Raw genomic sequence first — 27,092 nt, 5'->3', positions numbered from 1 at the left:
TTCCCTTCTGGAGTGCTTTGCCCTCCCATGATGCCCCCTCCTGGAGTCACCTCCAGCTCACTAATCCCACCCACCTCTCCAAACCCTTATCGCCCCAGCTGCATTCCACCCGTCCCCCCTCCCCACCCTACTTGCTTTTGGCATCCCTTCAACTTCATTCTGCCCATGACCTTGGACACTTTGCTTGTCTCCATCAGGGCTGGTTAGTGAGCAAAGGAAGCAGGGGCACTGTGCAGTGGCAGAAGCTAACGGTAACAGCTTTCCCCAGAATCGGGTCTTTATGCTCTTGAACAAACACAGAGGTGGGTAAACGGTTGGGAAGGGAGACCCATCTCAGCCTGGAGCAAGTACACAGAGAAGTAAATGGCCCTGCTTATCTTTCTCCCAGGACAATGGCCAACCCAGACATGGCCAAGAATAGGAGTGGCATCACCCTCCCCACCTCTCCTCCTGACCTTGAAATTGTGTACCTAAACCCCTGCCTTCATGCTCTTCCCCTAGGAAAAGCTTCCCAGACTCCAAGGACCTCCAGCAGTTAAAATCCACTTGTGACTTTGACCATCTTTACATTTTACATCAAATTCTTCCAAACCTTTGATTTTATCTTTTAATTCCTTCAGCACCTCTCAGCACCGAAGTACTTGCTTTATGCTCAAGACTAACTGGAAAGCTTTACCCATGTAACCTCATAATCAGGCAGCCCACATGGTTTATCTTCCAGATCTGGACGTTGCTGGGAGAGAATGGGAGCATTATAAATCATTAACGATCATACCAAAGGCACAGGCATGGACCGGGCTGGGCCAGGCAAGCCAGACCCTGGGGCTGGCCCTTCTCTGCCTGTGGCTGATGTGAGGGAAGAGCCTTTGTAAATCTGTATTCCCCCACCCCCGAAGCAGGTGCTTAGAGTAGAATGGCCTTCAATGTGCACTGCTTCATGGTGTCATGAAGTCCACTGCACCGCTTCGTAGAAACATTTCCCTGTGGGTTAGACAGCTTCTTCAATGGTCCTTTCTTTTCTCCCACTTCACAAGCTCCGAACCGAATTCTTACATTTATTGCAGCTTCTGTCATCTGCAGATGGAGGGATTCTAGATTCCTCTCCAAATTTTAGTTTCTCTAGCATGGTCCTGGCAAGCAATTAACCAATCAACAGACACTGGCCAGGCATCTCTTCTACATAATGATGCTCATGTACAGTGCTAGATGCTGAAGGAGCACAAAGAAATGGGAAGAAAGTTGAGAAGACAGGGTTTGCGCACTGTTCCAGGAAATAAGAGATAAACACCAAACATCTGACACAGACAATAAGATTAATGCTTGCCAAAATTGTCTTCCTTGCCCAACTTTCCCATCACCCTTAGAAGTGCCTGCATCCTGCCTGCTTCTAAGAGCCAATTCTTTGGAGGCAATGTCAAATTTAGCTCTGTTCTTGTCCACTGCCAAATTCAAAGGCTTTTTCCTTGATACATCTTTTTCAACATACCTTACTATAAAAATCTGCCACCCAGCCCCTCTAGACCAACAGTCTGCTTCATATAGCTCTTTGATCAATGCTCTAGGCACTACCTCCTTAAAAATGTGCCATGCACAGACTCATTAAATATACATATGATTTCAAGGGCTTCACAGAACCCTCCCAACTAAATTGGTCATGTTATGGTCTAGACTAGACTATAATTTTTTTTCTTATAAGTTAAATTTTTTAAAGTTTGATTACATTTTTCCAGCTTTATTGAGATATAATAATTGATAAACAACATTGTGTAAATTTAAAGTGTATGATGTGTTGCCCTAGCCGGTTTGGCTCAGTGGACTGAGCATCGGCCTGTGAACTGAAGGGTCCCGGGTTCAATTCTAGTCAAAAGCACATGCCCGGGTTGCAGGCTCGATCCCAGTGGGGTGCGTGCAGGAGGCAGCCAATCAATGATTCTATTCTCTCTCATCATTGATGTTTCTATCTTTCTCTCCCTCTCCCTTCCTCTCTGAAATCAATAAAAATATATTAAAATAAAGTGTACAATGTGTTTATTTGATACACATATGTAATGCTAAATGATTGCTAAACTGTTTTTTTTTCATCTAATCTCTTCCATCACTCTAAATTGGAGGTGGGTACACCAAACTACCTTTTATCCTTAATTTATTTTAACTAGAAAGAAAAACAGGGACCAAATGTTAAGTTGAACTCTCCTGGAAGACCTCTGTGCAGCTTTCTCACCTAAGACTCCTACCTCTGCCCACCTACATAGCCCCAGGTATGGGAGAGGGACAGGAACTCTGGTAATTTCTAACAGGTGGGCAATTAGAATGAGCAGGCCATCAAAGAGAGTTATCTCCATGGGGAGGGTTAAGGGAAACACAACTGTCCCAGGCTATCACCAGCACACAGAGGTAACAGCTGGGTATTCTCACTCAGTAGCTAACGATGACATACCTCATACTCGCAGGTAGACCCTGCAATTGTGAGAAAAGAAATTAGTGGTTGTTACACAAGAGTCTCAACTCCCACCTAGACCTCTTCTCCAGAGTTTCTCCTAAAAATATCTGCGGTCACTCTCCTCCCACAGGTGATAAATGCTGGATTCCATCTGAAGTCTCCTTGCGTGAACTCTTCATTCAGCACAGGACACACACAGGAGGGCCAACCAGACAGACGGGCACAGAGCCCAAGCCCTGCTCCTCTGTTACATTCACCACCCGTGCCGCAGTGGAGGCTTGGCCCAGCCATGAAAATTTGAAAATTTTATACAAATAAAACCAAAGGTGTGCAAAATTGTTACATATAAAGTAATGTCTGCTTTGTATGTCTTTAGGCCACCAAAGGGGATGGTTCTCACGGGTCATGGCCCTCACTCTGGGAAGAACAGATAAAACACTACACAATCTAGCGGTTGTCACTTCCACCTGCAAGGCTATAAATAATTAGAAACTCAACCTAATTATTTTGCTTTGCTACACACAGCTTTCAAGTTAATACTACATTCTCTCAAGTTACACAGCTGCATACCATCCAGGACCAAATAAGTTACATTAAAGTTTGGAGTTGTCTCCTAGTACTTATTGTCCGTCATCTGTCATTCTGACTGGAGGTCACAAGCAGTTTCACTCCAATATGGTAGACAATGGCTCAGATACGGCCACCCAAACTCAGGGCTGCATTTTTAATATGATGTTTAGACATATGGAAGCATCAACTGATCTTACTTCCTCTTGGTCCTCTGACACTATTTAAGAAAAGAACTGCTAATTAAGGAATTAAGTTTATTAAGGATCATTTCTATAATTATTCTCCACCAGAAAGGCTCTGTCACTCCATACATTTCATCAGAGATTTTTACATTATCTTTCGCCCCTCCTTTTGTAGCTTTCACTGTTGCAAGATAAGATGGGGCGTGTACTGTCAATTGTCTAGGACAGATGGCCAGCATGTTTTGCCAAGAACTTTGACCTATATTTTCTTATTAAGTCACTCAATATTTTCACAGAAACAGTCTTCATGCTTCTGATTAATTTATTCCCAATCACAATTAGATTGGTCCAGGAAACCTAGTTAACCTTCGTCCTTAGAACAAGATTTTAATTTTGCCCAATAGCATTTCTCACAGAAAAGGGATCGAATACTAATGGTGACCAGAACTTCTCCAGGTTCAAGTAAGTGTTGAGTCGGTGAATGCCAGTTCTGCATTGCTTGGTGCTGTTACACACTGCCGCCGGGTGTCCCACAGGAGTTGCAGTCTACAGTGGGAACGGCATGACCACATGTGCCCTTTGGAGCTAGAGGTCCTCGGGGTGTATCCCTGCTGATTACAAAAGCATCCCTCCTTCTGACTGTTTGCCTCAAGCCTCTTCACACAGGGCCTTGCTGACTTGACTAGACAGCAATGCAATTTTAAGGCAAAGGACAATATTCTTGCATCATGACTGTTGTGACATATGCCATTCTGGTCAAAATGCTTGAGAGTCATGAACACTGTGGAAACGAATTTGCTTTTGAAGTCTCCATCCTTCCATCTGGTATTTCCACACTGATGCTTTCATCCACCCTAAATCTAACTTGTTTTCCCATAGCTAGCTTTTTATCATTCACAGGGCAGGAGAATCAAGCTAACTCATTTCCTAGAGATAATTCAAATTTTTTAATTTCTAAATAAATGAAACAACCCTGAATGTCTGTTAGTCTCATGAACTTACTTTAGAGATATCAAAGTAGATAATATTTCCTGTAGAGGAATTCAGTTCTCTTCCTTATATTTATAACTCTTTTGATAGAGTTGAATTTCTGAGACTGAGCCATTCCTAAAACAGCAAAGAAGGACATTTTAAAAAATAATTTCTAGCTCAGCATGAAGGAAAACCAAACAGTTTATGTTAATTTCATAAACTATTTTTGAAGGCGGCAAGTCTTGTCTGTTTTGCTCCACAGCCTAAACTAGTGACTTGCACATAATGGGTGTTCAATAAATATTTATCATACAAATAAATGAATGAATGGATACCATTAATTATATCTATATATAATATATTCATGGTATGCACATACTAATATATGTGTATATATACATGTATGTACATACACACACACACACATATATATATGTATTAACTGAATGTACTTAATATACAAAAACCCTAACATTCTATAAATGTTCATTTTAATGTAAAAATGTACAAATAAGACTCATTTCCCTAAAACATGTAGAGACCTCTGCAGAAAGACTCTTTATCAAGATATATGGGGCTATCCCATTTTAAGGCTTTTTAATTGATAAACATCTTCAATCTGTCAGCATGCTTGGATTGTCCTCTTACCTTCTCCCACTCCATGGGTTTCTGACCATGACCTAAGGTGAATTCTATTTCCATAGACATCATCTATCACAGGGAATGGCCCAAGGCAGACAGAGGCGCAGCACCTCCAAAGTAGGATCAAACTGGGCAGCAGGCGAGGTTTTTAGCGCTGGAGTGAGCCACCACTTGGATCTGTCCCCACATCGGCCCTCTCACCAAAGCAGCTCATGATCTCTGTGACTGACCGACTTAAGAGGGATTTATTGGGAGTGATAAATCAATCACTAAAGATGGAGTTGTTGTCTTCAGTCCCACCAACTCCGAACTTAGTTGATGCGTTGGTGAGAAGTTACTGGAGTCAGTGCAGACTCCCAGAAACCACATGCATTTGGGAAGCTGAGGAAACAGCCCTGGAGGGTCCTCCATTTCTCATGCTAAGGAAGAGATGCCCTTTCCCCTTTTACCAAACCTCTCCAACATGATTCACTTTGCATAACTTCCCATTAAGCCATGTTCTTTTCACATTGGTCACTCTCACAAAGAACACTATGGAAGACCTCTTCTGAGTGGCTATCAAGTACCAGCTGCCGGAGTATCTCACAAAAATTTCAAACTGAGGAAATGCTGCCACTTCCTATACGGATCCTTACAACATATTTCACTTCAACTTGCTTCTGTATTTTTGTCATGTTTCAAAGCCCAGTCTTCCATCTTGGAATACTTTGGGGGTAGAATTATACCCTTAAAAATATGCAATAAAAACATATTTGGTTAATTTCAGTGCCTGAATCTCATTATAATGCTAACATTTACTAGTATAAATTGTCCAAGAAGTTTATTTCATTTAAAGAAATGAAATAGAAGTAAAAGGAAGATATTTTTAGTAAGTATACTTTTAGTTACAGATGAATATCAGTAATGTAACAGTGAAATCAACAACAAGAGCTCACATTTCTTGGACTCATGATATGGCAGTCACTCGTGTATGTGCTTTACACATATTAGCACATGTACTATCTTCACAACCATCTTCTAAAGGAATATTATCATTATTTCTATTTCACGGATGAGAAAACTAAGGCACAGAGAGGTTGAATAGGTCACCCAAGGTCCAATAGCTAGTCACTGGTAACTTAAGAATTCAAACACATGTGATCTGGCTCCAGAGTCTGTGATGGTGTGATGTTCTTTCTAAAAAAGCAGAACTTCAGTGAAAATTTGGGGGGCAAAAAGAGAACAGTGACAGTTTTAATGTTTCCGTATAACTGCTTTTATGCCATTATTAGAATTATTCTTCTTTTAACTTGGGCATATATTAGAACACAAAGTATAAAAACAATTTTAATCACTTGCATATTTTCTGACCCTGCATGAGTGCTCAACATACATTTGTTGAACAGATTTTGAATGCCAGAATCAAAAAACTGAGTTATCAGCCTATTAATTTGTGCTATGTGCTTAAGTGAATTCTTAACCTTACTTGGTTTATTTTCACTATATAAAAAAACATTGGGAGTTTGGTTATAAATGTGGCTTATAGCCTAAAACAATGCCCAAACTTATGTATGTTTTAAATGAATTATTAGTCAAGAGGAAAAACACACACATATGTATATCTATTAACATACTAATGGATAATGACTCCAAAGAAGGGAAAATATCTAAGGTCAAGAAGAAATAAAAAATGATTAATTATAAAATTAAAAAGTTTTAAAAAACTAATTCCAGAATAAAGAAATACAATCTTATTATTTTGAAGTATTTGGGAAAACAAAATCTAATTATTACTAAGGCGCCCAACAGCTAATTATTAAGAGTTGCTTTAACAAACTGATAAAAAGCATTTGTTGTTAGTGTGTTTCCATGCAAAAGTGTCTATTAAAGATAAGGTATGAATGAGGGATGGACCAAGCAGACTGCCTGCTGCACATCCTACGTAATAAAGAGTGTGCCCTCCCCAGTGTGTCAGTGAATGGCATTGATTCTGGACCAAGTCTATGTACTTAAACAAAATACATCTGACCCAGAGGTCGAACTACCCACACTGCAGTATTTTTTTTTCCCATCACTGACCCATTTTTCTGTTTTGGCAAGACCATCTTAATTTTATAGGCCATTTCCTGACCAAAATTTAGGAGTTATTTTAAACCAATAACCCCAAAGGGTCTTTAATCTTCAGGAAATGGGTTTGGCCAAAATAAGATATAAAACAGAAATTCCTCAGTTAGGGGGCCAAGTGGCCAAGGCACAGAAGAGGTGGATGAGGGCGGACTCTGCAGGAAGTTGAAGTCACATGATGGGCTTCTGGCCTCACAAGTTCTGACTGGGTTCTGCCCTGGGCCAGCCTCTAAGCATACAGTCCAAGCCCATTCTCAGCAGGTGCGTGGGAATGAATGTAGTCACTAAAGTTGGCAAAACTCTGACAAAGTAAATAATCATGAGAAACCTCGTGTGCCATGTTCCGAGGAGGACCACAGTGGACCAGGATCTTCTCTAGGTATCAGCTGTCCTCAGCTCCCACCAGCAAAGCCCTCTCCAAATTAATTCTTTTTTAAAATATATTTTATTGATTTTTTACAGAGAGTAAGGGAGAGGGATAGAGAGTTAGAAACATCGATCAGAGAGAAACATCGATCAGCTGCCTCCTGCACACCCCCTACTGGGGATATGCCCGCAACCAAGGTACATGCCCTTGACCGGAAGGGAACCTGGGACCCTTCAGTCTGCAGGCCGACGCTCCATCCACTGAGCCAAACCGGTTAGGGCTAAATTAATTCTTCAGCATCTTGACACATGCATGCTTCTAGACCCTTCTTCCCACTCCTGACCCTCCAAACAGCATCACAGAGCTGAAAATGAAACTGCTGGCAGTAGCAACAACCAATAAGAAAAAAATAATAATAATGAGAACTGAAAAAGTCACTTTAAATGCAATGGTTCAGCTTCTATTTGAGTGTAAACTAATGTCTCAGAATAGCCTATTATAGCTCACATCCATCAAACTGCTGCTCCTGTAAAATAAAGAGAATGGATAAGATCTATATAGTCTCCAGTCCCACAGCATCAACACCACCTGTTAGAAATGCAATTCTCAGGTGAACCCCACATCCCCCGAGTCAGAAACCCATCTGTGTTTCATCAAGCCCTCCAGATGATTCTGCTGTGAGCTCCAGTTCGAGAACTACCGGCACAGGGGACCCTCCTATGGTCTTCTCCAGCCCCAAGATGACTTGATGTATAATTACTTGGCTATTTATTGCACAATTTAATTTAACAAACAGAATAGTGCCTAGCACAGAGCCAGCACTATACAGTATAAATGCTTTACAAATATTAACTCATTTAATCCTCCAAGTGAGGCATTATTTTCATCCTAATTTTACATGAGGAAATATGGGCAGAGAAAAGTAGGTAATTTGCATGTTAGAGACACAGTTAAGAGACACAGCAGGGATCCAAACCAGCACCATGAACTTAACTACTACCCCATGCGGAGCAACAGTGGCTGGACTATCTTCCTCTCTGGATGTATTCAAAACGTTGTAATTATCTTTCCAATAAGTTGTGTGTACATCTCCCTTTACTGCAAGCTTCTTAGAGAAATAGACATTTCTTTTGCCTGGCTAATTTTAGAATCCTTGGAATTAGGCTGAACCCTCAGGTAGTATATGATTTCTATCTAAAATGTAAGTTAGATTAAGTATTTTCCAAATAGTCATTACAAAAAAAAAAAAATGGACCAAATTATGGTGCTGTGGCCTTTTCCCCTTGAATAAAATCTTGTATGTCATAGGTAACAATAATTACCTTAACTCAAGCTCTAACACAGGAATAGTTGCAACCTAGGAAATAAGTTTCATGCAACTCAGTAATAACTCTGTGACATTAAAATGTTATTGTATTCTTCTTTAAAATTCTAAAATGCAACTCAAAAATTAAAGCTAATTAGGAAAAGTAGTTGCTTGTATTTAAATATGACACTTCAAAGTTGATGCTCTTGGATCACACAGAAACAAATACTTCTGTGAGCAAAAATAAGTCCTTGGTTGCATAAAAGGATAATTGTGTATTTTAGAATAAATTTTGACCATTTTGCATATTACAAAATATGCGTAATTTATATAAATAAAGTATTGTTAGAGATGTAGAAGCCAAATCTTCCTCTGATTGAAATATACATTAATTAACATATCTTTAATAGAAATGAAAAAAAAAACATAACAAAATAGTTATCGTTGGGTTTCTTTGTAACATTCTGAAACAGGAAACCAATATCGATGTACTATCCTCAGAAATGCCCATTGCTAAAAGACCAGTGTGAGGTAAGATTTCTCTTTGTGAAATGAAGACACGAGCTGCCATGTATCACTATCCTCCAAACCTCCCTCATCCCTAAGTGTGTCAGTGGCTGCTGGGAGCAATTTGTGCAAATAATTTGAGGAACACTGAATTACAATGAGAAAACACTGGGTTTTGTTCTTCATAAAGGAATATATTTATTTTCTAAAGCAGAAACTCAATACATTTTTTAACAATTTTCATTACATGTCAATACAGGAATACTATCTCTCCAAATATTCCACTGAGTTGGACGGAATTTATTTAATCAGCTAAACTCTCTCTGAGTGGATATACAAATGGCTTCTTCAATTGTTGGTATATTTGATGACATGAGACTAGGAACTAACATCAAATTGGCTTCTTCCAGGTCACAGCCAGTATTGTTTCTCTTGTTGTCATCTGAATAAGAAAGAAATACCACCAGTACACTCATTTATTTGGTAATAAAGTACTATTGCTTCCAAGAGCAATAAAAGATGAGGAGACTAGATAATTAATTCTCCTTTATCAGGAAGAGATCAACAAAAGCCCACATGGTAGTAGTACATTGCTTTAATATCTGATTCAGACACTTTATATTTGTCTTTTACTTTACCACAAATCAAGCAAGCTTTAAAACTCACATGACATAAAATGTTCTTATTACATGTTCAGATTAAAAACCCAAAGTAGCAAAGCCAGGGATATTACTAAACCACGGAATAAACTATTTACATAAAGAGTTCAGCATCGTATATATTTCCAAGTTGTGTTTAGTCTGTGGTGGAATATCTACTCTAAATTTCAAATTGAGAGGAAACACCTTCCTTTGGCATTCCTTATCTTGTGTTCCTTCAAACTGCCACAGGGGTCAGCAATGTAACAGAATCGACTTGAGCCAGCGCACAGCTCCACAGGGCTCTGCCAGGGTCCTGGCTGAATGGCAGCCAGGAACATTAGAACCAATGACCAGTAATTACTGATTCCCCTCCATTGTCAGGCACTCCCCCAGACAGTGAGGGCATTTAAAAAAAGAAGCTATGTCCTCCAGTATCTCATAGTTGTCAGAGGTGTCAAACCAGCAGACATGTGATCCCAGCCATGTCCCCAACATTTCTTGAATATTTACTTGCTTCTTGTGCACTGAGCAACTGGAAGGTATCCATAGACCCTATATTATCCTCATGTAATAGGTTAGAGATTGATGCTCAGTAAGATTATTGGAACACAGAGATTAGTCTTTCATGACAATTACCCAGGTTGCATGTTGGGGAGACGCGAAGAATAAGGCCAGGTAAATTCCATGGATCTATATTGGGAAATGTATGCACCAAGCCAAATTAAAACAATGAGAGATACCACTACACACCTATTAGAATGGTCAAAATTCAACACATTGACAACACTAAATGCTGGGTAGGATGTGGAGCAACAGGCACTCTCATTCATTGCAGGTGGGAATGCAAAATAGTACAGCCACTTTGAAAGACAGTTTGGCCGTTTCTTGCAAAACTAAATAAACTCTTACCCTACAAGCCAGCCATCATATGCTTTGGTATTTACCCCAAAGAGTTGAAAACTTATATCCACACAAAAACCTACACAGGGATGTTTATAGCAGCCTTATTCAAAATCGCCAAAACTTGTAAGCAACTAGGTGAATGGATAGATAAAATGTGGAACACCAGATAATGGTGTTATTCAGGGCTGAAAAGAAAGGAGCTATCAAGCCATGAAAAGACATGGGGGAACCTTAAATGCATATTACTGTGTGAAAGAAGCCAATCTGAAAAGGCTACATACTGAATGATTCCAACTATAAGACATTCTGGAAAAGGCAAATCTACGGAGATAGTAAAAAGATCAGTGGTTGTGAGAAGTTCAGGGTGGAGAAGAATGAACAGGCAGAGCACAGAAGAGTTTGAGAGTTGTGAAAACACTCTGTGATTCTGTAATGGTGGGTACAGGTCATTATACACTTGTCCACGCCCATAAAATATTCGACATCAAGAGTGAACTCTAATGTAAACTATGGACTTTGGGTGATGATGATGTGTCAATATAGGTTCATCAAATAGTGACAAATGTACCACGCTGGTGGGGGATGTTGATAATGGGAGAGGCTATGCTTGTGCAGACACAGCTTCCTCTCAATTTTGCTTTCAACCTAAAACTGCTCTAAAAAATAAAGACTTTATTTAAAAAAAAAAACAACATCCATCCAAAGAGATGGAAACCTATGGTCAGATAGTAGGCAGCCATTGTCAGATCCTGAGCAGTGGAATCATGTGATCATCAACAGGATCTCTGAAGACAGCCTCACACCAACAGGAGGAATGGGCTGGAGCAAACTCAAGGCTGAAAGAAGGGGCAGGAGTCAGGAGGGCTGTGGCAATCCTAGCACAAGGTGAGTAGACAACCATGGGTCAAACAGGGTCACAGCATGGAAAGAGAAAAGGAGGGGGGGGTGGGACTCTAAGAAGCATGTACAAAGAAGGGTTGGCCTGGTGACTGAGTGACATGGAGGATAAAAAAGAAGGAAGGGTGAGGCCTCCAGATTTATTCATGATCTAGAGGCCAAGCACCAGGAAACATCAGTGGTGCCAATGACCAAAATGGGAGAGCTAGGAAGCACAGTTGATCTGCGTATAAGATAAGTCCAGTTCTGGACATATCTGCTAAGTCTGCGATCATATCAGGACAGCTCGGGTGAGATGTTCCATGGGAATGGGAATATACTAGACTGGAATTTTTTAAAAAGGTTTGGAGTCAACCTCACAGAAGGTACCGAATCAAGGAAGTAGATCTCCCCCAGGTAGTGAGAGTAGAGAAAAGAGAGAAGCCAGCTAGGCCTATCTTCATGGTATACCTACACTGAAGGTTTTGGAAGAGGAATGAGAGAAAAGAACAGAGAAATAGAAAGGAAACTAGAATAGACTTGTGTTACAGAAGTAAGACCAGGAGAACAATGAAGAAGGAACACAGGATAGACCTAGCTCACTGTGTATCAGACTATAAAAATATTAACCCAGAGTGATTCTTACAGTGTTAAACTCCTCAAAAGAAATTGACAATTGAAGCATGTTTTGGTTTACATCCCCTTTCATTGTATGAGTAAGAATGGTAGGAATATGTCTTCTGTATTGTTCTATAGCTGATATTTTTTTTACTGGTTGTTCAATAATAGCAGGAAAAACAATGCTCTAGTGATATTATTTTAGGCATTCTATTGTTGCTCTTGCTTACTCTAGCCCAAGAACTCAAAATACCAAATCTGCTTGAGAGACATTTTAATGAGGTTAATTATTTTTCAATTTCTGGAACAATTGTTGTAACAAACATTGTGTACTTCATCAAAACAAGAATTTTCATTTATTCCTTTCTTGAGGCCCTCCTGATGTCTAAAAGAATTCGTTTTAGAAAGTCACTTGTGGGTTCAATTTGTCTGGAAAATCTTTACCAGCTCTTAACTAGATAACCGACCTTGTCAAGTTATGGCCATCCTCACCAGTCCCAAGAAATTTGCCAACAGTCTTGTTAATGAATAATACAAGGCTTTGTAAATTCCCTCATGTCCTTGCTCAAGTGAGGGTAGGTTTTCTGGGTCAGTTCCTAAAGGCGCTCCCACCCAGAATCAGTCACCCAGGCTGCACCTCTCCAAACACCCCAAAGTGCCTGCAGCCTCCAGAAAGGAAACACCACCAATGCCAGGGCCCTAGCTGGCTGGGAGGTAGGAGCTTCTTATCGCTGTTCTCCCTCCTGACCTAGACCATGCCCTCCTCGTCTCTCCACCCCACTGAGGCAAAAGTTCAGCTATCAGGATTGCTGATAACAGAAACAATAACATCTCGGTATCTCAAAGGGGGGAACTTTAGGGTCATCTTTAAAGGCAAAGACCCTTAGACTTGTGAAAGGACAAAGTAGAATTACCACACCCATGTATGAAGCCCTATAATGGTGCATATAAAAAAAAAATATGCTGGGTTTATAGTTCCGATTTCTTTCTGACTTAGAAATGGAATGTCCTCCAGAAGTTTCCCAGAAGTCCCCAAAGCTGGGTTAGGTGCTTCTGCAGCCCTTGGAATAGCTTGATTGTAGCAATTACCAGCATGGGTTGTACTTGCCTGTTTCTTTCTCAGTATTTCTCTCTAGACTGTGACCTTGCTGGGGGCAGACAGTGGGTCCCAGTCACTGTTGTATGCCCAGCACCTGGCAGAGTGCATGGCATGAAGAATTTCTCAGGGAGCATGTACAGAATGAAGGAAGGGATGGATCCCTGGGAGCAGAGACAGATCAGCTAGGGAAACTGAGGCACGGGGGAGCCCTCCAAAATCATTTGCTTAAATCAAAGCAGACACAAAAGGTGGGATCCTCTTGTTCCTAAACCACACTCTTCTGTGTGATATGACTAACATACACCATTAATAATTGTGGAAGAGTACCACTCTTACGCACACATAATTTATGTACATTATTTCTTCTGGTTGGAATTAGAGATGCTTCTCTTTACCCTGATCCAATTCTCTATGTAAAGAGCATGATGGTTTGGATTATATCTTCACCAATCTACTCCCAAGATATTGGGTTCATGTTACTGTCATTGGGACTAAGTCAGAAATCAGTGTTGTCAGTTAAATTACATTTCCCCGCAGAATTAAATCTCACCTCCTTTGAGTTCTAAGTCATTCAGTCACAGGAGTGGTGACTCATGGTCTGGAGATGTCAATATTGATAGGCAGGCATCACCAACTTTGGGCAAAGTTCACATTTCTGACCCCAAGAAATAATTTGTTAAGGAACATCACACAGACCCATTGGAGGGGGTAATTTGGAGGCTGTGGATGGAACAATTCATTCAGTTCGGTCTGACTGCATGGCTGAGAACACATGGCACTTGCCATCAAAATACTATGAGCACATTTTTGTCTCAGGCCTGCACCCTGTTCCTCCTTTCTTGCCTAAGAAAGAAAAGTTGGGGAAGGGAACTGGGGTAGGTATGACCAAAAACACCAGCTTAGAAAATCCATCCACTAGTAAATGGACACAATATAACCACAGCAGATATGGTCAAATGTACAGTCAAATAGACTTTCATGTGAAAAATAAATAAGTACAATTTGTGCCTGGCACATAGTAGGTGGTGTTTTGGCATCAGATACTCTAAGAAGCGGGTAAGCAAAGAATAATTTGTATTAGCTTTTAAATTAGGGTTTAATTGACTTGTAACATCTTATCATTCAAAAAATGTATTTTTAAATGATATTTTGCTTGGATTAATATTGAGGTTATTTCAACTTTTTTGTATACCTAACAGTTGATTTTGGTAGGAGTTAAGCAAAAAAAAAAAGTTATTGCTGGCATGAAAAGTGAGACAATTTTCAATTTAACCAGTTATTGTTTTTAAATGGATTTTCTTATATACCAATAAGTCATATGCATCTCTCTGTAACAAAGCCAGGAAAAAATATTGTGTAATGATAATATCTGTTAAGTCAATTGGTGATCAGAGGTTGTCCACATGCTAGATCTCTTAAAACACTATGTGATACCTTGAGGGATAGAGCAAACTAGTGGACAGGAATGTACTTGGGCTTTAGAGAATAAAAGGAAGTGAAAAAAATCCCCAACTCAACAGTAATGAGTTTTATTCCCCAGGTAGGAACAGGAGTTTCCATAAGTGAGGGGCTCATTCCTTAAAGTCCTGGCTATTTGAACAGCTAGCTCTTACAATTAGCTTCACTTTGTTAATATTATAAATCAGAAACTCTAAAATCTGAGTCCAAACATAGGTTCATATTTCTAAATAGAGAACTTTCTCTCATTGCCATCAGGTTTAGCAATCTCTCCTTGGAAGTGTTACATCTTTTGGTCAATATTTCTACACCCAAATAGAGTGTTCTGGAGCCTCCTCTTTGGAAAGTAGTTTGTCATCACTGGAGAGTGTTTAAATAACTGACTTCAGTGCGAGAGGCTAGACACTAGGCTAGGAGCAACAATCTGAAGTTAACTGCTAGTGTAATCGTTAGTCCTTTCAATACCCAAGGAAGACACTGCCAGCAAGAAGTCAAACTCTCGATGATGAGACGTGTGCATATTCCCAGTTTATTCTGGCATGTAACAGTTAATAATTCATATACAGTGAAGTGGAGTTAGTGAGTATCATTCTTCCAGAAGAAAAGTAAAAAAGCAAACAAAAAATCTAAGAGCAAGATCAGGATTTGAAACAGTAAAAGAATCGGTGGGAAATGTAGCAAGTAGCAAAATCATTTTAAATATTTGGGGGGGGGGGTGGGGGGGATGCTGCAAAATGTGTTTAGAAACACCACCTTCCCGCGGTTTTGTCTACATGGCTTTGCAGTGCGGAAAAGCTGAGGTCTTTATTCTGTCTGGAGGAAAGGAAAAAAGGAAAGAACAACAGAACATCAAGGACAGTCCAGGGCTGGAAGCCTTTTTACCCCTGCAAACTGAACTCCCAGCTCCTTTCCGGGCAAGCACATAGCCAGAGGAAATGAAAAGTAGGAAAACAATTTGTACACAGAACAATGAGATGGAGTTTCATTTTGGTTTCACACTCAAATATAAATGTGGTTATGCTTTTTAAAGTATATATGAATAAAAGGCAACGAGTCGAGTATAAGAACTTTTTAAAGCTGCATTGCAGAAGAGTCCCACTTCTGCTCTTGAGCGTGCTTCAGCAACATAAAAGTCGTGGGAAAGCAAAGATACAGCTGTTTCCAGGCAAACAGCCCAGACTGTTCAGCATCAACTACCAGAGTCTCCAAAAATCGAGAGAAACAAGCCCAAAGAGACGCCTGGGCACATGTGCGGGGCTCGGAGCAGCGTGGGGAGCGTGTGTCCGCCCCTCCCGCCCCCGACTCACCCGGGCACCCACTGCAGGTGAAGGCGGTGAGCCGCTGAGCGCCCGGAGGTACGAGTTCAAATCCCGCTGACTCCCGGGCACCCTCACCCCATCCAGTGCGCACCAAGTTCTGCTCGCTTGCCCCCGGCCCTGAGGAGTCCCCTCACTCGCCCCTACCCAGGCCACAACAAAGGAGGCTCCCTAATGAAAGTGCGATCGCAGCCCACAGGGATCACCGGCGGAGACCGGGGAGAGTGCACCTGGCCGTGCCACGAACGGCCCCCGAGGGGCGGGCGGGAGGCTCGCGCCAGGGACAAAGGGGTAGCGCGGGGCGCCCGGGCGCAGGGCGGGGCACAGGGGAGTCGGGTCGGCCGGGACTCACCTTCGCAGCGGCTCGGCTGCGCTCCTCGTGGAGCAGAAGGGCTGCGGGCAGCAGCAGCAGCCAGACGCCGAGCCGGGGCCCCATGGTGGCGCGCCCGGGGCGGCGGCTGCCGGCGGCGGGCGGTGGAGGTCGGCAGTCAGGCGCTCGCGGGCCGCGGAGGGCGGCTCGCTCTCGGAGGCCGGCGCGCGAGCGCGGAGCACCGTCCGGGGCGCGGCGGCTTGCAGCGGAGACCTGAGCGAGGCCAGGCGAGCTCCTCAATTTGTTGGCGCTGCCCCCTCCCCTCGGCGGCGCGCGGGCGGCGTCTCAAAGGGGAGGACCCTGTGGCGCGGGTAAGAGGCGGCGGGAGCGCGCGGCCCCGGGATTGTGGCTGCCGGCGCACCGGGACGCCAGGGCTCTGCGCTCCGGCCGCCGCGGCGCGACCCTGCGTCCCCACGCTCCCCGACTGCGCGGAGGGCCGAGGGCGGACGCGCGGGCCCCGAGGCCGGCGGCCGGGGAGCCTGAGAGGCTGACGCGCTGCTGCTGTGCCGCCGGCGGACGCTGCTGAGGGGCGGAAGCCGGGCCGGAGGTGAGAGCAACCCCGGGGACGGGGAGACCCAGGCCGAAGCCACGGACTTGGGGCGCCCTGTGCAGGCTGTTAGGAATGGAAGGGGAGGATGGGGATCGAGCGGCCGCGGCTTAGCAGCCCCAACCAGGGCCTAGGTGGGACGGCCCCTCTTTCTTCCATCTCCGTCACCCCAGCACAAAGGTGGGGGGCGCACCCCACTCTCCCGCGTCTCCGACGGAGGCGGCGGCGGCGGCTAGGATGCTTCCCTCCCCGGCCCCTGCTCAGCCCGCTTTGTCTCTCCTTGCACGCTAGGAGGGACCGACCCGAGCCCAGGGTGGCTGGACCGGGATCATGGACAGAGACCAGTGCAAGGCGTCGGGCCCTGCCCTGCGGCGGTAAGCGACTTTCTGCCTTGTCCCCGCGTAACTTTCAGGACTTGCCAAATCGAGGCGCACGCTCACGGCGCTTTTCCTCCCTCTCCCTTCCAGGTGGCTGCTGCTGGGGGCCGTGACGGTTGGGCTCCTGGCCCAGAGCGTCCTGGCGGTAAGTCCTGGCTCCCGGTCACGGGCTTTGGTTCGCGCGCCGCGCGGGGAGTGTGGTTGGGACGCCCACTGCGCGCTCACCTGAGCGTGTGTGTGTGTGTGTGTGTGTGTGTGTGTGTGTCCGTGCCCGGGTGTCCCCTGCAGCCCCTGCCGAGCCCAGCTTCTGAGAAAGCTCGCTTTCCCCCAGGAACTTCTCCGGTTTGCCTTCCCACCATCCATTTGTGCTTTGCAAGTGTTGGCCCTTCCACGGGAACCAGTCATTTAAAACGTAGCCTTGGCATCCTTTTCCTACGTTTAGGCAAAGCCTTAGAAGCCAGGGAAGGCTGTCAGTCACGTGGCAATGCGGCGTGAAACGGGTACCGGGGAGAGACGTGTTTATGGAACTCAGAAGCTAGTGTCTACTGTCCTGTCCTAGGCAGAGTTTGCTTCTTCCTCTAATGAACGCCTTTGGGAGGGGGGAATGGGCGGGGCGAGGAGGACCACTGGCAACTTTGTATTTCGCTTTAACCTTTGTAATGGAACGATGGCTGGACACTTGGTTTGGCCCTGGCAGAGGCACCGTGGGAGCTGCTAAGGTTCCCCCAGGTGACCCGTTTACTGTGTGCCCCCCACCCCAGCGGCCCTGCCATTCCGAGCAGCTCTGTCAGTATTGTCATGGCACTGGTGACGGTTCTACGGGATTTTATAATTGTGGTTAAAGAATAGGCGCCACTTCTACTGAGCTTGATGGAGCGTGGCCATACCGCCACAGGTTTGGTGGGTCTCTTCAGTTGAGGACATAAATGTTTAAACTGGAGGGGACTTCCTAGATGTCCCTCCTCTCTATGCGCTGTTGGAACATGATTTCTGTCACACCTGCCTTCTCACGGGACTCCTGCTGGGAATGCCTCCTCCCCTGCAGGGCCCCTACTCTGGGTCGAGTAGCACCTAAAGGACAATGGGAAGCTGTATTTGCTGCAGTTTGATTTAAATTCCGTTATTTTCACATTGATCTGTCCTCACATAAAACAGAGATTTTAAAGGCTGTGAGAGAGGAAGAACTACCCTAACTTGGAAAAGAACCTTTAGCCTTACTTTTCTGCAGCCTTCTGCTCCAGTTCAGGGATTGGGAAGTCAGAAAGGAAGTCAGAGACTTTGACTGGAACATTCCAGGCCAAAGTTTTCTTAGACCTCAGGTCTGTTTCTTCCTTTCTACATGTCCTGATGTAAGAAGGTCAAATATCCTGGATAGTTGACCCTTACGGGTCCTTATGCACATATGACCTCATGGGACTTGGCTCATTTTCATAAGGCAGAGCAAAACGCATACACTCAAAAGAAGGACGGGGTTTCTAGAAAGGAAAGCACTGAATCCTGTTGACTCCCGCACCCTCTGGTCCCCTAGAATCACTGTTGGTGATATCAGCGTTTTCCTTCCTGAGGATGGCGGGAGTCCCGGGAATCTTATCTAGGACTGATCCTAAAATTGGTGGACGCGGCTTCATGTCCGAATACGTGGGTCCTAAATGCAGCTCTGCGCAGTCTCATAAATCTGGAGCCCTGTTTCCACACTTTGAGCAGGAAGAGAATATTCCTAGCTTCTTACAAAGGCCAGTGAGAGCCCTGTCACATGTAATACACCTCTCTGCCTTCCTCTGACAGCTTAGATGCTGCACACTCACCTGAGTCTCTTTGCTCTCTGATCCTTGGATGGGACCAAGCGCATTTATTGCCTAGCAGTGCTTCTCAGAGTGCAGTCCCTGGACCCCTGCGCTCACCTGCGAAGGCTGGTTAAAAATGCAGACTTCTGGTCCGCAGACCTTCTGATCAGACTTGCCGGGGTGGAGCCTCAGAGTCTGAATTCCCACTTGATGACAGAGTTTTGGAACCGCTGAGCTAGAGTATTGTGTTGGGAGACAATGGGACTCACTTGTCAATTTATTTCATGTCCCTGGGCTGTAGATTCTAAATCTAAACAGACAAAGTACTTCTGAGTTGTTTTACTAGAAAGCTATTAATAGTATTATCCAACAGGCATGCAATTGGCCATGCTCAACAATGGATCTTCTGCTTACAAACTTCTTACTGCCCACTGGCTTTAATAGCTATTCCTCATAAAATAATTCCTTGATCCTTAACTATATGCATTAAAATGTCTTTCTTAACTGTGGCAAGTTCAGCTCCTCCTCTCTTTGTGCGCCATGCTCAAGAATCCTGTCTCGTTGCCCATGTGTACCCATTCTTCCCAGGGACAGGTCAATTCAGTAAAAGGGGCGGCTCATTGTCGCAGAGTACAGGTGCTCCTAAGTGTCAGTATTTGTCTTCTGGTTGTGCTTTCTCCTTGCTCTTAACTGTGACTGACAGTGTTGTATTGGGAGCCTGGTTCCTAGGAAGGAGACCCCCCCCCCCTCCACCCTGCTGCTTTGCTCTGAAGAGCAGGAGCCCAGTGCAAGGGAGAAGCAATAGGATCAGGTGTCCAAAGGAGAAAAGGAAGCACAAATCCCACGGGGCAGCCTGGGCTCAGGACCCAACGTAAATACGTGTGCTTTGCCTGTGCCACCCTGGGTAGCGCTCGCTGTTTGCTGTTCAGGTTGCCTTTCCTAAAGGTGCCCTCCCTGGGATGCAGTGCCAGGGTGCTCTCCCCTTCCTGACAGCAAGGCTGCATAATGGTTACCGGCCCACACTCTGGAGGCAGGCTGCCCGGGGGCCATTCCCAACTCCACCGCTGATGAGCGGCTGCCTCCCCTGGCACTCACCAAACCCCTATGTCCTGCAATAGGGATGTTACCAATGGTACCCACCTCTAGGGTTGGGGATGTCAGATGAGTGGATGCCTGTGAAGTGCCCTGGAGGGTGGCAAGGAGCAAGAGCTCCAGGTGTCTGCTGGGCCTGTGTCAGGGAAGGTTTCCACAGCAGCATGTTCTAAGGTTCAGGAGACTTAAAAGCAAAAGCACTCACTGCAGCCTGTGCTGAACATTGTTAGTTACCTTGAGATGGGGCGGCAGCCTTGAAGATCTAAGGGACCAGTTCTGTGTCATTCTGGAAGGAAGAGAATTCCAGAGAACAAAGGCCTTCTTTCCCTTAGGTTAAATATGCAGGGGGCCTGAGCTGACCTCATGACCTAGCTGGAGAAACAGGCCCCAGACTCTAGATGCTCATAGGTATCAGGGTGTAGCCCTGTGCACCCCAGGACATGCTGGGCTCCAGGCTGCCTTCAGCACTAGCTTCAGTTTCCAGGGTGCTTTCTAGGAATCCAGACCCTGGAAAATTCACTTGAAAAATTACCCTCCTGCATGCTGCCATACCTTTCCCTCCCCCCAACCAAAAAAAACAAGAAAAGAAAAAGAAGGAGCAGCAGCAGCAATATGTTCTAAAGATTTTCTCTTCTCCTTTCAATCAGTTTATTGAAAAATTATAAAAAAATGTATAGTGGCCAGAGAACATCCATCCTGATTTAAAGGGATTATAGAGTATGTGAAAAACTATCTAGATGACTGTTTCTCTGTGCTGTTAGAACTGATATGTGTTCATGAAATTTTCAGAGTCTTCAAAATATGATGGCAGCATCTCGTGGGTTAATAAATTGATCTGTTACGTTGTTTTACTGGAAAAAGAAAAAAAAATGTATAGTGCTAAGATGCTCCCCAGGCTCTATTTAAGAATCGTGGAGAACAGTTCTTTCCCAGAATTCCCCAGAGTAGTCCTATTGTTTTAAAACCTGGACCCCTAAGAAAAAGGGAAATATCACAAGGCTCCTTCTTAATGGAAAAACAAGCATATCTCAGGAGGCAATTAAAGCAATCCTCCCTGGCGGCTTGTCAAACTTGGCTGCAGTACCTAACGCCAGGGGCTCATCCCAGCATCTCAGAACTAGACGCAGGTATGAAGGGAGGACGGGGAACATGGCTCTAGCACTGTAGGTGGGTATATTTGGAACCAGAGAGAGAGGGGGAAAAAATAAATTCAAATAGGAAGTTCTAGCATAGAAAACAAAACTTGACTAAAATAATAAAAATCAAAGGATTGTCTGTTTTTCTGAAGAGAGGGTAAAAAAAAAAATGGGTGACACTCTCCAATTAAATAATAGAGAAAATTCTAAGGAAAATGAAAGAGCAGTGAATATATAACTTTTCAACATTATGTCTGATAATAATTGTGTCACTATGTAAAAGATGGTATTGAAATGTCTTGTTCTTTTAATCTGAGAAAGAATATTTATCTTTGACTAGAGGACTTCAGAGAAAGCTCTGAAATTGGCCCCTCGCTGTATCTGCTGGTATCCGCTGGTAGGTGGAGTCTGGAACCCCAGATTTAGCGGAGTCAGCTTGTAAACCAGGCGATCTGTGCAGTAGCTGGTGGCCTCTGGAGCCAAGGACTGCACAGTAGTCTTGGGGAACAACAAAGCCCCATGCCCACCTGGCCACTCACTGGCTGTTTGACCCAGGACAAGTCACTCAATGCTTTGGTTCTGTTGTTGGTGTCAGTGCTAGGGGGCTCCAGGTTATGGTGTCAGTGCTGGGGGGCTCCAGGTGAGCTGGAGAGCCAGAACTGAGCACACACAGCGCCCACACCTGCCGCAGGCCCTTCGCTGAGCTGAAACCGCAGAGATGAGCTGGCTCTCGTCCCCCGGCTGGAATAGGAATGTAACGTTGGGAATAGGAAGGCTTTTCCAGGAAAGCATTTGGGCTGCTCCAGGATATGACTTAAAAGTAAATATGCTGCATCAGGCTTTTTATCTTTTTGTCTTTGTGAGAAGCTTCTGGAATTCAGTGAATGGAACTTAATCAGCTAAGATGAGAGAATGGGCAGGGCATTTGGTGGCTACCTACTGCCGCTCCTCTCGTATCTGCCTGCTCCGTTAATGAGCCTGTCCTGGGACAGATGAAGGTCTGAATGACTCACTGACTTTGATTTCATGGGCTTCCCTGTGGTGTGATTTTTCTTTTGATTATTCATGAAAGGAAAAGGGGATATCTAATCTTAGGGAGACCCACGGCATGTAGTCCAATTCCAGCCATGTGGTCAGGGAGTGAATTTCAAAGGAAGTACAAGTCTCCAGCAGCTCCCCCTGCAAGCTCTGCCCCACCCACCAGACACTAAGCCCCTGAGTGCCTGGATCTGGTCTCCTCATGTTGGTACCTCCCTGTCTCCCGCTGCTCGAGGCAGACTGCTGATGCGCACTGGGCGTTCTGTTAGCTTGTGTTCTGCTGCCTTGACTGAGGCTGCCTTTAGAAGCAACAAGTTCTTTTGTTAAAAAAAAAAAAAAAAGCGGGGGGGGGGGGGAGTATAGTACAGCATTCTGGAAGAGAGAAAATAACATTAGTGGAAAAGCTGGCAAAATTCTCATAGAGTCTGTAATTAATGTACTCATGTCAATGTCTAGTTCTGATGAAATGTGCCAAGGCAATGTAAGATATTGGCACAGCATCATCTTGTCTGGCCAAAGGGTATAGGGGACTCTTTGCACTATCTTTGCAACTGATCTGCAAACCTACTCTTGGAAGCCAAAGACAGTCACATTTGGTGCACATAAGCCAGACAGACAAGTGCAAAGAAAAAGCTGAGAAGCAGCAAGTCTGAGGCCAGTGGGCAGCAGATGTGGCAGGCAAGAGGAAAATATGGCTCCCATTCTCCTCTCTAATGGGCGAAGTAAACAAAAGGCACTCCTGTGTGCTTGGAAATTTGGCAGAAGTGGCCCCATCATGGGGAAAGGGCTTTTGTCCCCCTCACTTGGGGGGAGTGCTGTGTGAAGAGAGGGGAGAAAAGGCATCCCAAGGGAGTTTCCACAGCTCAGCATCCAATAGGAGGTCTCCAGTGAGCTGCAGCAGCCTCCCTCTTCTTGACTGACTGACTGACCGGGCAGGGAAAATGGATGCACAGTTGTTTCCTGAGCTTGCAATGGCACAGCGGGATTGCATGATGGTGTCACTTCCAAGGAGACAATAAACGTGAATGCTCACACCTCTAGCCCTTGCTGATTGGTCAGGCCAGAGTTGGTAGGTGCTGTATGGAAAAAGGGAGACCTCCCCCACTTTCTTGCATGCCTAGAATACTGGATGGGGAGAATGAAAGTGGCTCTGCTGGGATGTCCAGTGTCCCTGTGCCCCACCTCAGCACGTACTCCCTTACAGGCCATTATTGTGGAATTTGGAGTTAGCAATCTCCATGTTGCCACAACTTCTATTTCAGTTATGGGCTGGGGGAAAAGGGCCAGAACAAGGATGGCCATTGGCCAGTGGCTGTTGCCTCACACTTTTGCCTCTGTCACCACCCTGCAGGAACAGAGCAGCCTCTGTCCCCTGGCCTTTCCAATTCTGTTTTGTAGCTGGCTCCATACACACCCTATCTCCTCTCTGGAGCCCGTGGCCCCTGTGACATGAAGGACACCCTGCCCTCTCACCTATTAGAGTGCCCATGTGGCAGATGGCAGAATGCCTGTACCTGGCTGGGCCCTCTGCCTTTAGGATTGAGATCCACTTAAGAATCTACTTAGAGTGCCCTCTCAAACTCCTAGGACTTTTAATTATCATCAGAGATCAATGATTTCAAGGCATCATTCATAACTTATATAGACATTAAACATCTGTCTCACTCTTCCTCAAGGGCAATTACTGCTCCCACAATCCAAAGATGAGGACGTGTCACATTGTTCCCCCAGGATCTGTTCAGAACATTGTATGCTCCGGGGCCTGAAACACAGTGAGCATTCAGTGAAGTGTCTGTCCCATAAATGAGAGAAGATGTCAGTTGAAAACGAGATAGTTGAAAGTGTTCAAACAAATCTTCTGGATGAGGAATGCAGTCATGGAACAACTAATAAAAGATGAGATAAAAATGTAATTTTTCTCACTGTGGGTTTTTTTTTTTTTTCCAAATTAAATGCTTCCCCCTCTGGGTAAAGCTAGCTGTATATGATGATAAAAGGAGCATTGATCCGTCTATGAAAGATTTGCATTTTTTCCTAGGGATTGTTTCAGTCCCACCCATAAAATTCCTCTGTTGCTGATTTTGCCCAGGTCCGTGATCTCCATGTGGGAATTACAGAAGAATTTGTGTTATTGAGTTACATGCACTGATTTTCTGGTACCTGGTAGAAATTACGTAACTCTTTTTTTCTGCATGTGGAGCGCTTTGGGCTCTGTGACTCTGTGGAGTGATGTGGGCTCGTGAGAACAGAGGAAAGGGCTTCTGCTGGCGGATGGGATCAAAGACGCATGCTCCCTGGGAGGCCTCAAAGCTCTGGTTTGTCCATTAAAGAAAAGAGAGGCTGATTAGCAAGGACTGTACAATAATTGCAAACTGGTGTCAGGAAGGAGGTACGCAGGAAACAAACCAGGCCCGTGGGACCTGCTCCCTCCTGTGCCCTTACCTCACCGACCTGGGCTCCAGATTGGAGACAAGGATGGGGACCTCCAAGAGGGTCTTTGTGAGGTCGCTGGGGATCAACATAAGAAAGACTAACCCTTGAAGGTGCATTCTAGCGTTCCAGGTCCCCCAGGGACAGCTAAAATATCCCACAGGCCCAACAGCAACTCCCTTTAGTGAGCACATTGGTATCAGGAACTAACCTCAGCTGCTGATACACATGACCTGCTAAAGGCCCACAACTCTGCAGTTATCCCACTTTAGAGATGTGCGGAGTGAGGCACACACAGGTTAGGGTACTTGTTAAGGTCAGTAAGGAATCAAGTTGGGAATGAAGCCCAAGACTCGCTGATTCCAAAGCCTCTGCTCTTAACCACTGTGCAGGCTGACAAATTCCTAGCTGTTGAATATGTATGTTTGTGTGCATATTTAAAATCCACAAGGTGTTGAGCATATAAAATGTATCTAATTATATCTAAATATAATGTATATTACATGTGAAATATGTATGTTATGTATCTACATGGAATTTGTAGAGATAGATATTAGGTATATGTAAATGATAAATGGCAGATAGATGTAGACAATAGACAATGATAGTTGGAAGAAAGAGAGAAATAGAGAACATAGAGCACACATATGCACCCACAAGCACACAGGGCCTTTGGGTGCTCCTGGCTCCTTTTTCTGCAAGGGCTGCCCAGGCAGAGGACAGAAGAATGACTGTCTCTAGGGAGCATTAGAGTCCCGTTAGGGTCTGTAGAGAGGCTGCCCTGTGCATGTAGGTGGCTAAGGAGCTTGTGAAAACTCTGAGAAACAAAGACTAAAGAGGCTGCACTCAGGAGAAGCCCACACGGATGACCACGGACGGCATGAGAGTGGGCAAGGGGGACTCCGAGAGGCAGAACTGGGTTCCTGCGGAGCTCTCCTTCTCCGGGTCCTTTTCGAAATGCCAGGCCATGAAGGTGTACGTGCTACAGCTTCGAAAAGGGGAGAGGGACGTGTGAGCACAGCATTATTATCGCAGAGCACATGGAGAGGCTCTTGGAAGATTGTCAGTCCAAACTTGGAGAAAAATTTACTGAAACCCCCTGGGGAGAAAGGGACCTTCCCACAATTATCTTAGCTCTGCAGGAGACCTCCATGGTCAGCAGTGCAGTGATGTCAGAATCCATTTTTTCCTGGGACAAAGCCAACTTCCTTATATTGGGGCTGCTCTGACGGTTGTGTTGTTTATTTTAATGTTTTTCATTGGCATTTCCCACGTGCCAACAGGTAGACAGGTGTGGCCTATTAAAGAGTTGGAGCATCTGGGTTTGAGTCCGAAGGCTGGGGAAAGCCACTTCCTGTATGAGCCTCCTTTCCTTCATGTGTAAAACAGGGATGCTGATAATCATGTCACAGGTTCATGGTGAGATCATTCATGTGAAATTCGATGGCCGAATGAACGTGTCCAGTTCTACTAGGAATAATATTCACTCACAAGTTATGTACATCAATTCTATCATGGGCTCAGGTCTGGGCCCCAGAGCGAGGACAGGCCAGGAGCAGCGGGGTTGGAGTGTTCTGAGCACACACATGTGTGTGAGGGGTGGGAAGTAGGAGTTGTCCAACTGTGTGACCAAAATTTTTAAGTTAAATATGTCATCTGGGATTGCCCATGTGTGGAAGTAGAGAGCAACCAGCAGGGGCTCGCTGTTTGAGACCTAGTTTCTCTCTCCTTTGACTAGATCAGACTTGGAGTACCTCGGATTTCACATGTGATTGTACTCATCAGTAAGTCATCAAGCGTTAGACCCTGCTGTTCAGAGGGGAATCCTAAAGGAAGAGCAGGACCATGGCATGGGGTTCATGAGGAATAAGGCCAGCTTGGGTCTTGGGTTGGAAAGTTGTTTTTGCTACTTCAGCTGTGTAACTTTGGACAAATTACTTAGCTTTTAAGCTTTCATTGCATTTCTAAAACTGGACTAAAAATAGTTCTACCTCCTAAATGTGCTCTGAGGAGAAAAGAAGAAATTGCGTGTAAAGGTCTTAGCAATCTCAGCATTGTAGTGCTTGCTGAATGTTAACTAGTGCCTACGTGGTTTTAGGTTTTAAGTGTGTGTGTGTGTGTGTGTGTGTGTGTGTGTGTGTGTGTGTGATAATTAAATATGGATCTTCATGCTCAAATTTTAAAAACAAAAAAGCAAAAACCCTTGAAGCTACAGAGAGAAAAGTTCAAGTGTTACTAGAGTTTGGGGAAAAGTTATTGCGGGCCTCACTGCCATGACCGGGTGTTCTCTGTGTGTGGCCTTCAGGCAGAGGAGAGGC

The 27,092-nt window shown here is 44.7% G+C and overlaps 2 protein-coding genes across 2 annotated transcripts in view; one reads left to right on the top strand and one right to left on the bottom strand.

The window, feature by feature from the left end:
• COL4A1 (collagen type IV alpha 1 chain) overlaps positions 1 to 16,579 on the bottom strand; it is a 136,895-nt gene extending 120,316 nt beyond the window's left edge. The window contains exon 1 of the mRNA XM_079779587.1: positions 16,353 to 16,579. Within this exon, the coding sequence (XP_079635713.1) occupies positions 16,353 to 16,436 (84 nt within the window). The 5' untranslated portion in view covers positions 16,437 to 16,579. The remainder of the gene's footprint in view (positions 1 to 16,352) is intronic.
• A 128-nt stretch (positions 16,580 to 16,707) lies between these two features.
• The window catches only part of COL4A2 (collagen type IV alpha 2 chain), a 183,368-nt gene continuing 172,983 nt past the window's right edge, over positions 16,708 to 27,092 (top strand). Inside the window, exons 1-3 of the mRNA XM_079779586.1 lie at positions 16,708 to 16,917; positions 17,209 to 17,291; positions 17,385 to 17,439. Coding sequence (XP_079635712.1) covers positions 17,248 to 17,291; positions 17,385 to 17,439 — 99 coding nt within the window. The 5' untranslated portion in view covers positions 16,708 to 16,917; positions 17,209 to 17,247. The remainder of the gene's footprint in view (positions 16,918 to 17,208; positions 17,292 to 17,384; positions 17,440 to 27,092) is intronic.

The sequence above is a fragment of the Cnephaeus nilssonii genome, assembly GCF_951640355.1.
Source record: "Cnephaeus nilssonii genome assembly, chromosome: 8".
Lineage (NCBI taxonomy): Eukaryota > Metazoa > Chordata > Mammalia > Chiroptera > Vespertilionidae > Cnephaeus > Cnephaeus nilssonii.
This window is presented reverse-complemented; position numbering and strand designations above follow the sequence as displayed.